General features: G+C 51.6%; 1 protein-coding gene across 3 annotated transcripts in view; it reads left to right on the top strand.

Moving 5' to 3' along the window:
* Nucleotides 1-12,673, top strand: part of LOC141086200 (uncharacterized) — a 38,377-nt gene that overhangs the window by 8,718 nt on the left and 16,986 nt on the right. Inside the window, exon 1 of one of the 3 annotated variants that reach the window (XM_073572024.1) lies at nt 5,441-5,621. The exons of the other annotated variants lie outside the window; for them this stretch is intronic. Within the exon in view, the coding sequence (XP_073428125.1) occupies nt 5,619-5,621 (3 nt within the window). The 5' untranslated portion in view covers nt 5,441-5,618. Of the gene's footprint in view, nt 1-5,440; nt 5,622-12,673 lie in introns of those variants that run through there. 3 annotated transcript variants of the gene reach the window in all.

The raw sequence follows: 12,673 nt of genomic DNA, 5'->3' as shown, positions 1-12,673 counted from the left end.
ATCATACCATGCTGGGCTGTATCATACCGTGCTGGGGGGCTATATACCATGCTGGGCTGTATTATACCGTGCTGGGGGGCTATATATCATGCTGGGCTGTATTATACCATGCTGGGGGGCTATATACCATGCTGGGCTGTATTATACCATGCTGGGGGGGCTATATACCATGCTGGGCTGTATTATACCATGCTGGGGGGGCTATATACCAAGCTGGGGTGTATTATACCATGCTGGGGGGGCTATATACCATGCTGGGCTGTATTATACCATGCTGGGGGGGGCTATATACCATGCTGGGGGGGCTATATACCATGCTGGGCTGTATTATACCATGCTGGGGGGGCTATATACCATGCTGGGCTGTATTATACCATGCTGGGCTGTATTATACCATGCTGGGCTGTATTATACCATGCTGGGGGGCTATTTACCATGCTGGGCTGTATTATACCATGCTGGGGGGCTATATACCATGCTGGGGGGCTATATACCATGCTGGGGGGCTATATACCATGCTGGGGGGCTATATACCAAGCTTTGCTGTATTATACCATGCTGGGGGGGTTATATACCATGCTGGGCTGTATCATACCATACTGGGGGGGCTATATACCATGCTGGGGGGCTATATACCATGCTGGGGGGCTATATACCAAGCTGTGCTGTATTATACCATGCTGGGGGGGGCTATATACCATGCTGGGCTGTATTATACCATGCTGGGGGGGCTATATACCATGCTGGGCTGTATTATACCATGCTTGGGGGGCTATATACCATGCTGGGCTGTATTATACCATGCTGGGGGCTATATACCATGCTGGGCTGTATTATACCATGCTGGGGGGGGGCTATAGACCATGCTGGACTGTATTATACCATGCTGGGGGGCTGTATACCATGATGGGCTGTATTATACCATGCTGGGGGGCTATATACCATGCTGGGCTGTATTATACCATGCTGGGGGGGGCTATATACCGTGCTGCACTGTATTATGCCATGCTGGGGGGCTATATACCATGCTGGGCTGTATCATATCATGCTGGGGGGCTATATACCATGCTGGTCTGTATCATACCGTGCTGGGGGGCTATATACCATGCTGGGCTGTATTATACCATGCTGGGGGGCTATATACCATGCTGGGCTGTATTATACCATGCTGGGGGGGCTATATACCATGCTGGGCTGTATTATACCATGCTGGGGGGCTATATACCAAGCTGGGGTGTATTATACCATGCTGGGGGGCTATATACCATGCTGGGCTGTATTATACCATGCTGGGGGGCTATATACCATGCTGGGCTGTATTATACCATGCTGGGCTGTATTATACCATGCTGGGCTGTATTATACCATGCTGGGGGGCTATATACCATGCTGGGCTGTATTATACCATGCTGGGGGGCTATATACCATGCTGGGGGGCTATATACCATGCTGGGGGGCTATATACCAAGCTTTGCTGTATTATACCATGCTGGGGGGGTTATATACCATGCTGGGCTGTATCATACCATACGGGGGGGGCTATATACCATGCTGGGGGGGCTATATACCATGCTGGGGGGCTATATACCAAGCTGTGCTGTATTATACCATGCTGGGGGGGCTATATACCATGCTGTGCTGTATTATACCATGCTGGGGGGGCTATATACCATGCTGGGCTGTATTATACCATGCTGGGGGGGCTATATACCATGCTGGGCTGTATTATACCATGCTGGGGGGCCTATATACCATGCTGGGCTGTATTATACCATGCTGGGGGCTATATACCATGCTGGGCTGTATTATACCATGCTGGGGGGCTATATACCATGATGGGCTGTATTATACCATGCTGGGGGGGCTATATACCATGCTGGGCTGTATTATACCATGCTTGGGGGCTATATACCATGCTGGGCTGTATTATACCATGCTGGGGGGGCTATATACCATGCTGGGCTGTATTATACCATGCTGGGGGGGGCTATATACCATGCTGGGCTGTATCATACCATGCTGGGGGGGCTATAAACCATGCTGGGCTGTATCATACCATGCTGGGGGGGCTATATACCATGCTGGGCTGTATTATACCATGCTGGGCTTTATTATACCATGCTGCGGGGGGGGCTATATACCATGCTGGGCTGTATTATACCATGCTGGGCTGTATTATACCATGCTGGGCTGTATTATACCATGCTGGGGGGCTATATACCATGCTGGGCTGTATTATACCATGCTGGGGGGGCTATATACCATGCTGGGCTGTATTATACCATGCTGGGGGGCTATAAACCATGCTGGGCTGTATCATACCATGCTGGGGGGGCTATATACCATGCTGGGCTGTATTATACCATGCTGGGCTTTATTATACCATGCTGGGGGGGGGGCTATATACCATGCTGGGCTGTATTATACCATGCTGGGCTGTATTATACCATGCTGGGGGGCTATATACCATGCTGGGCTGTATTATACCATGCTGGGGGCTATATACCATGCTGGGCTGTATTATACCATGCTGGGGGGCTATATACCATGATGGGCTGTATTATACCATGCTGGGGGGGCTATATACCATGCTGGGCTGTATTATACCATGCTGGGGGGCTATATACCATGCTGGGCTGTATTATACCATGCTGGGGGGGCTATATACCATGCTGGGCTGTATTATACCATGCTGGGGGGCTATATACCATGCTGGGCTGTATTATACCATGCTGGGGGCTATATACCATGCTGGGCTGTATTATACCATGCTGGGGGGGGCTATATACCATGCTGGGCTGTATCATACCATGCTGGGGGGGCTATAAACCATGCTGGGCTGTATCATACCATGCTGGGGGGGCTATATACCATGCTGGGCTGTATTATACCATGCTGGGCTTTATTATACCATGCTGGGGGGGGCTATATACCATGCTGGGCTGTATTATACCATGCTGGGCTGTATTATACCATGCTGGGCTGTATTATACCATGCTGGGGGGCTATATACCATGCTGGGCTGTATTATACCATGCTGGGGGGGCTATATACCATGCTGGGCTGTATCATACCATGCTGGGGGGGCTATAAACCATGCTGGGCTGTATCATACCATGCTGGGGGGGCTATATACCATGCTGGGCTGTATTATACCATGCTGGGCTTTATTATACCATGCTCGGGGGGCTATATACAATGCTGGGCTGTATTATACCATGCTGGGGGGCTATATACCATGCTGTGCTGTATTATACCATGCTGGGGGGCTATATACCTTGCTGGGGGGGGCTATATACCATGCTGGGCTGTATTATACCATGCTGGTGGGCTATTTACCATGCTGGGCTGAATTGTACCATGCTGGGGGGGCTATATACCATGCTGGGTTGTATTATACCATTCTGGGGGGGGCCATATACCATGCTGGGGTGTATTATACCATGGTGGGCTATATACCATGGTGGGTTGTATACCATGTGTTGCTGGGCTATACATTATGCGGCTGTGTTATATACCATGGGGGTACATTTTACATTATATTTTATAAGGGCAGGCTGTGTTATATAATATGGGGGGGGCCACATTATATTCTATGGGGAGGTGGGCTGTATTATATTCTATTTGGGGCTACATTATATTCTATAGGGGGGCTGTATTTATTATATTCTATGGGGGCTGCGTTATATCCTATGAGGGGGTTGCCATATATTCTATGGAGGGTCTGCATTATACTATATGGGGGGACTGCATTATATTCTATGGGGGGTTACATTATATTCTATACAGATATTATATCCAGCCCTGCATAGACTCAATATTAGATAACAAATAAGTTTGTTGCCCTATGAAGGGGGGGGGCGAAAAATTTCTTGCACAGTGGCCCACTACAGTCTATGTCTGCCCCTGCACTAGTGTGAACGCAGCCCCTAACCAGGAGCCCCCATACATGCTCCCAATACATTTTCTTATCATTACCACAGCATAGCGCAGGGCACAAGCCCTTCTAGTGAGGCAGGAAAGATCACTGTATGACAGAGCAGCATGCGGGCATAGTCTATATTATGTCTGCAGACTGGTCCCATACAGCACATCCCTCGCTTCCGAGCATGCTCAGTGACGCAGAACGGATTCCTGCACACGGAAGCACATGGATCCGTGTTGTCCCGGATCCGTGCTCCATAGAGCTCCATGTTAATTCCAGACGTGTAGCTGCGGATCCGTGCGTCTCCATGCGCCTGCGTGTTTTTCAGATGACACAAAACTGCAACAAGCAGCGTTTTTGTGCATCTGATAAAATATGCAGACATGCGGATCTGCGGGAAAACGGTGACAACTGGATGCACACGCAAGTCCCATCCGCCACCACTGAAAGTCAATGGAGACGAAAACGAATCCGTGTGCATCCAAAATATGCAAGTGTGAGACCAGCGTAACCCTATATAATGATTGGGGCTGGCCCGGGATCTCTCCACAGGTTTTGCCTAAAATCACTTTATATTACTTCCCCTACCCTTAGGGCTCATACTCACTAGCGAGATACTCGGACGATTCTTGTGCGAGTCTCACGCATGGAAACCTGGCACTGCCCTGGGACTGGAGCGTGCGGCTGCATAGAAGTACATGTAGCCGCACGCTCCGGTCCGAGTGCTGGCGGCAGTGCCAGGTTTCCATGCGTGAGACTCGTACGAGAATCACGTGCGTCCCTCACAAGTGAGTGTGAGCCGTTAGCAGCAACAACTGCCGCCGTCTCTCCTCCTCCCTGCAGTGTTGTCCTGAATCCTCCTGGCCCTGCGATCAGCGGGATCGTTACATAGCGGCACTAACGCAGTAACGGATGAGGTAACGCCCCCATTGGCCGCAATGCTACTAACGCATCCAAAATCGGCCTGATGCGTTACTTCATGGCGCCCCCACAAATGCTGCAGACCGCGCTCCAGGGGGCGTCATGAAGTAACGCATCAGGCCGATTTTGGATGCGTTAGTAGCATTGCGGCCAATGGGGGCGTTACCTCATCCGTTACAGTGTTAGTGCCGCTTTGTAACGATCCCGCTGAACGCAGGGCCATAAACGCAATGTGAACCCGGCCTCACACTATGAGATGATGATATACCTAACAATGTGCGGAGTCTCTCCTCCTACACACACCATATACTGTGTGTATACGCCAGGGAGGAGGGGACAGGAAAGTGGAGCTTTATTCGGGACTAAAGGTAACGCACAGCTCATTGCAGATGATGATGATGACAATGTGCTGCGGCCCTCCTCTTACACAGTCACACACTATATATGCCATGGAGGAACTGGCAGGATATATTTGGGACTGAAGGGTTAACTCTCGTGCATTTATCCACAGCTCCTCCTCTCCTGACTGCTCCTCCCCCAGATGAGTCACAGTCAGGATTCACTGCTTCCAGGCGCCAGAAAAAAAAAACCGGCTCATTCACCCTGCAGAGCCGGCTCATTTCGGTCACAGCAGGGAGCCGGCTCTTTGTATCGGATCGTTCACGAACGACACATAGCTACTGTGCACTGGTTCTCATGGCAACCAAGTCAATGGTTCAGTCAGTAACAGACGCGCAGCGAGGAGGACGGACATTGCAGCGCCCGCCGGGAGATGGTACGTGGTGCCGGCGGCCACACAGCTACGTATATGGCGGGGGTCACACCTCACTGGGCGGCATGTAGAGCCGGGGTGGGCTGCCTGAGACCACCGGGAGCACTGCCCCGGATCACATGCATGCACATATTATATCACCTCATTCACACACTGCTGCTGCTATACAGTAATTAGCGGGGGGGGGGATGATGGAGGCTGGAAATGGTTAATCAAGAGTATTGTGCCAACTGCTGCTCATAGTGGGGTGCGGGGCACCGAGGGGTTTACCTGTGAGCCAGGCTGAGGCCTGAGCCTGTGTATAGTAGGAACATGTCAGCTATAGTGAGGTCCATATATATTTGGACAGAGACAACATTTTTCTAATTTTGGTTCTAGACATTACCACAATGAATTTTCAACAAAACAATTCAGATGCAGTTGAAGTTCAGACTTTCAGCTTTCATTTGAGGGTATCCACATTAAAATTGGATGAAGGGTTTAGGAGTTTCAGCTCCTTAACATGTGCCACATGTGGTAATGTCTAGAACCAAAACTAGAAAAATGTTGTCTCTGGCCAAATATATATGGACCTAACTATATAGCCGGGACGTACCGGACAATGCCGCACATCGTATATACCGGGGACGTACCGGGTAATGCCGCACATCGTATATACCGGGGACGTACCGGGTAATGCCGCACATCGTATATACTGGGGACGTACCGGGTAATGTCGCACATCGTATATACCGGGGACGTACTGGATAATACTGCACGCTATATATAGCCGGGGCGTACCGGATAATGCATCACGTCGTATATAGCGGGGACGTACCGGATAATGCCGCACGTCGTATATAGCGGGGACGTACTGGATAATGCCGCACGTCGTATATAGCGGGGACGTACCGGATAATACCGCACGCTATATATAGCCGGGACGTAACGGATAATGCCGCACGTCGTATATATCGGGGACGTACTGGATAATACCGCACGCTATATATAGCCGGGACGTAACGGATAATGCCGCACGTCGTATATACCGGGGGCGTACCGGGTAATGCCGCACGTCGTATATAGCGGGGACGTACCGGATAATACCGCACGCTATATATAGCCAGGACGTAACGGATAATGCCGCACGTCGTATATATCGGGGACGTACTGGATAATACTGCACGCTATATATAGCCGGGATGTACCGGATAATGCCGCACGTCGTATATACCGGGGGCGTACCGGATAATACTGCACGCTATATATTGCCGGGACATACCGAATAATGCCGCACGTCGTATATACCGGGGGCGTACCGGATAATACTGCACGCTATATATAGCCTGGACGTACCGGACAATGCCGCACATCATATATACCGGGGATGTACTGGATAATACCGCACACTATATATAGCCGGGACGTAACGGATAATGCCGCACGTCGTATATACCGGGGACGTACTGGATAATACTGCATGCTATATATAGCCGGGACGTACCGGATAATGCCGCACATCGTATATACCGGGGACGTACTGGATAGTACCGCACGCTATATATAGCCGGGACGTAACGGATAATGCCGCACGTCGTATATACCGGGGACGTACTGGATAATACCGCAAGCTATATATAACCGGGATGTAACGGATAATGCCGCACGTCGTATATACCGGGGACGTACTGGATAATACTGCACGCTATATATAGCCGGGACGTACCGGATAATGCCGCACGCTGTATGTAGCGGTTATGTATCGGATAATGCCGCACGTCGTATATACCGGGGGCGTACCGGATAATGCCGCACGTCGTATATACCTGGGACGTGCTGGATAATACTGCATGCTATATATAGCCGGGACGTACCGGATAATGCCGTATGTCGTATATACCGGGGACGTACCGGATAATACCGCACGCTATGTATAGCCGGGACGTACCGGATAATGCCGCACGCTGTATGTAGCGGGGATGTACCGGATAATGCCGCACGTCGTATATACCGGGGACGTACTGGATAATATCGCATGCTATATATAGCCGTGACGTACCGGATAATGCTGCACGTCATATATACCAGGGATGTTCTGGATAATACTGCACGCTATATATAGTCGGGACGTACCGAATAATGCTGCACGCTGTATGTAGCAGGGATGTACCGGATAATGCCGCACGTCATATATACCGGGGGCGTACCAGATAATGTCGCACGTCGTATATAGCGGGGACGTACCGGATAATGCCACATGTCGTATATAGCGGGGACGTACCGGATAATGCCGCACGCTGTATATAGCGGGGACGTACCGGATAATGCAGCACGCTGTGTATAGTGGGGACGTATCGGATAATGCCGCACGCTGTATATAGCGGGGACGTACCGGATAATGCCGCACGCTGTATATAACTGGGACGTACCGGATAATGCCGCACGCTGTATATAGCGGGGACGTACCGGATAATGCCGCACGCTGTATATAGCGGGGACGTAGCGGATAATGCCACACGCTGTGTATATAGCGGGGACGTAGCGGATAATGCCGCACGCTGTGTATATAGCGGGGACTTAGCGGATAATGCCGCACGCTGTGTATATAGCGGGGACTTAGCGGATAATGCCGCACGCTGTGTGTATAGCGGGGACGTAGCGGATAATGCAGCACGCCGTATAAAGCGGAGACGTACCGGATAATGCCGCACGCCGTATATACCGGGGACGTACCGGATAATGCCGCACGCTATATATAGCCGGGACGTACCGGATAATGCCGCACGCTGTATGTAGCCGGGACGTACCAGATAATGCCGCACGCTATATATAGCCGGGACGTACCGGATAATGCCGCACGCTGTATGTAGCGGGGATGTACCGGATAATGCCGCACGTATATACCGGGGGCGTACAGGATAATGCCACATGTCGTATATAGCGGGGACGTACCGGATAATGCCGCACGTCGTATATAGCGGGGACGTACCAGATAATACTGCGCGCTATATATAGCTGGGACGTACCGAATTATGCCGCACGCTGTATGTAGCGGGGATGTACCGGATAATGCCGCACGTCATATATACCGGGGGCGTACCAGATAATGCCGCACGTCGTATATACCGGGGACGTACCGGATAATGCCGCACGTCGTATATAGCGGGGACGTACCAGATAATACTGCGCGCTATATATAGCTGGGACGTACCGAATTATGCCGCACGCTGTATGTAGCGGGGATGTACCGGATAATGCCGCACGTCATATATACCGGGGGCGTACCAGATAATGTCGCACGTCGTATATACCGGGGACGTACCGGATAATGCCACATGTCGTATATAGCGGGGACGTACCGGATAATGCCGCACGCTGTGTATAGCGGGGACGTACCGGATAATGCCGCACGCTGTATATAGCGGGGACGTACCGGATAATGCCGCACGCTGTATATAGCGGGGACGTACCGGATAATGCCGCACGCTGTATATAGCGGGGACGTACCGGATAATGCCGCACGCTGTATATAGCGGGGACGTACCGGATAATGCCGCTCGCTGTATATAGCGGGGACGTACCGGATAATGCCGCACGCTGTATATAGCGGGGACGTACCGGATAATGCCGCACGCTGTATATAGCGGGGACGTAGTGGATAATGCCACACGCTGTGTATATAGCGGGGACGTAGCGGATAATGCCACACGCTGTGTATATAGCGGGGACGTAGCGGATAATGCCGCACGCTGTGTATATAGCGGGGACGTAGCGGATAATGCCGCACGCTGTGTATATAGTGGGGACTTAGCGGATAATGGCGCACGCTGTGTATATAGCGGGGACTTAGCGGATAATGCCGCACGCTGTGTGTATAGCGGGGACGTAGCGGATAATGCAGCACGCCGTATAAAGCGGAGACGTACCGGATAATGCCGCATGCCGTATATACCGGGGACGTACCGGATAATGCCGCATGCCGTATATACCGGGGACGTACCGGATAATGCCGCACGCTATATATAGCCGGGACGTACCGGATAATGCCGCACGCTGTATGTAGCCGGGACGTACCAGATAATGCCGCACGCTATATATAGCCGGGACGTACCGGATAATGCCGCACGCTGTATGTAGCGGGGATGTACCGGATAATGCCGCACGTATATACCGGGGGCGTACCGGATAATGCCACATGTCGTATATAGCGGGGACGTACCGGATAATGCCGCACGTCGTATATAGCGGGGACGTACCAGATAATACTGCGCGCTATATATAGCTGGGACGTACCGAATTATGCCGCACGCTGTATGTAGCGGGGATGTACCGGATAATGCCGCACGTCATATATACCGGGGGCGTACCAGATAATGCCGCACGTCGTATATACCGGGGACGTACCGGATAATGCCGCACGTCGTATATAGCGGGGACGTACCAGATAATACTACGCGCTATATATAGCTGGGACGTACCGAATTATGCCGCACGCTGTATGTAGCGGGGATGTACCGGATAATGCCGCACGTCATATATACCGGGGGCGTACCAGATAATGTCGCACGTCGTATATACCGGGGACGTACCGGATAATGCCACATGTCGTATATAGCGGGGACGTACCGGATAATGCCGCACGCTGTATATAACGGGGACGTACCGGATAATGCCGCACGCTGTATATAGCGGGGACGTACCGGATAATGCCGCACGCTGTATATAGCGGGGACGTAGCGGATAATGCCACACGCTGTGTATATAGCGGGGACGTAGCGGATAATGCCGCACGCTGTGTATATAGCGGGGACTTAGCGGATAATGCCGCACGCTGTGTATATAGCGGGGACGTAGCGGATAATGCCGCACGCTGTGTGTATAGCGGGGACGTAGCGGATAATGCAGCACGCCGTATAAAGCGGAGACGTACCGGATAATGCCGCACGCCGTATATACCGGGGACGTACCGGATAATGCCGCACGCTATATATAGCCGGGACGTACCGGATAATGCCGCACGCTGTATGTAGCCGGGACGTACCAGATAATGCCGCACGCTATATATAGCCGGGACGTACCGGATAATGCCGCACGCTGTATGTAGCGTGGATGTACCGGATAATGCCGCACGTATATACCGGGGGCGTACCGGATAATGCCACATGTCGTATATAGCGGGGACGTACCGGATAATGCCGCACGCTGTATGTAGCCGGGACGTACCAGATAATGCCGCACGCTATATATAGCCGGGACGTACCGGATAATGCCGCACGCTGTATGTAGCGTGGATGTACCGGATAATGCCGCACGTATATACCGGGGGCGTACCGGATAATGCCACATGTCGTATATAGCGGGGACGTACCGGATAATGCCGCACGCTGTATGTAGCCGGGACGTACCAGATAATGCCGCACGCTATATATAGCCGGGACGTACCGGATAATGCCGCACGCTGTATGTAGCGTGGATGTACCGGATAATGCCGCACGTATATACCGGGGGCGTACCGGATAATGCCACATGTCGTATATAGTGGGGACGTACCGGATAATGCCGCACGTCGTATATAGCGGGGACGTACCAGATAATACTACGCGCTATATATAGCTGGGACGTACCGAATTATGCCGCACGCTGTATGTAGCGGGGATGTACCGGATAATGCCGCACGTCATATATACCGGGGGCGTACCAGATAATGTCGCACGTCGTATATACCGGGGACGTACCGGATAATGCCACATGTCGTATATAGCGGGGACGTACCGGATAATGCCGCACGCTGTGTATAGCGGGGACGTTCCGGATAATGCCGCACGCTGTATATAGCGGGGACGTACCGGATAATGCCGCACGCTGTATATAGCGGGGACGTACCGGATAATGCCGCACGCTGTATATAGCGGGGACGTACCGGATAATGCCGCTCGCTGTATATAGCGGGGACGTACCGGATAATGCCGCACGCTGTATATAGCGGGGACGTACCGGATAATGCCGCACGCTGTATATAGCGGGGACGTACCGGATAATGCCGCACGCTGTATATAGCAGGGACGTACCGGATAGTGCCGCACGCTGTATATAGCGGGGACGTACCGGATAGTGCGGCATGCTGTATATAGTGGGGATGTACCGGATAACGCTACACGCTGTATATAGCGGGGATCTACCGGATAATGCTGCACTTCGTATATAGTGGGGACATTCCGGATAATACTGCACATGGTATATACCGGGGATGTACCGTGTAATGTTGCCCATCATAAGTCATATATCACTCTACTCAGCCTCCTATTTACAGCTCCATCTTGCAGTTTATCATTTAATTTGTCCTCTGTATATGCAGCCCCCTCCTGCAGTACATCACTCTTCTCATCCCCTTATATACAGCCCTGTCCTGCAGTATATCACTTTTCTCCTCTACATACAGCCCCAACATGCAGTTTGTCACTCCCCACAGTACATCACTCGTCTCATCCTCTGTATATACACCCCCAGCCTGCAGTATGTCTCTCCCCACAGTACATCACTCTTCTCATCCTCTGTATATACAGCCCCAGCCTGCAGTATGTCTCTCCCCACAGTACATCACTCTTCTCATCCTCTGTATATACAGCCACTGCCTTCAGTATGTCTCTCCCCACAGTACATCACTCTTCTCATCCTCTGTATATACAGCCCCAGAATGCAGTATGTCTCCCCCCACAGTACATCACTCTTCTCATCCTCTGTATATACAGCCACTGCCTTCAGTATGTCACTCCCCACAGTACATCACTCTTCTCATCCTCTGTTTATCTAACCCCTTCCTGCAGTATATCACTCCTCTCCTATTTGCAGCCCAATCATGTAGTACAGTACTACAGGGGAGAAGTGGAGATCCGAGCTGTCAGAAAGTCGATGCCTTCATGTGACGCTGTAAGTAGGCGTCTGTCCGCAGGAAACGTTGTCACATGGCTGCACAGTCGTTCTGACAGCTCTGTGCTGTGCTCCTGCCCTGTGCTTCACTGTTCAGCTGAAGGCTTTCTGCCTGTTGACTGAGGAGACACCATAGAGAATTGGATCGG

The sequence above is a fragment of the Dendrobates tinctorius genome, unplaced genomic scaffold, assembly GCF_039654945.1.
Source record: "Dendrobates tinctorius isolate UK_male_01 unplaced genomic scaffold, ASM3965494v1 ptg000030l, whole genome shotgun sequence".
NCBI lineage: Eukaryota > Metazoa > Chordata > Amphibia > Anura > Dendrobatidae > Dendrobates > Dendrobates tinctorius.
This window is presented reverse-complemented; position numbering and strand designations above follow the sequence as displayed.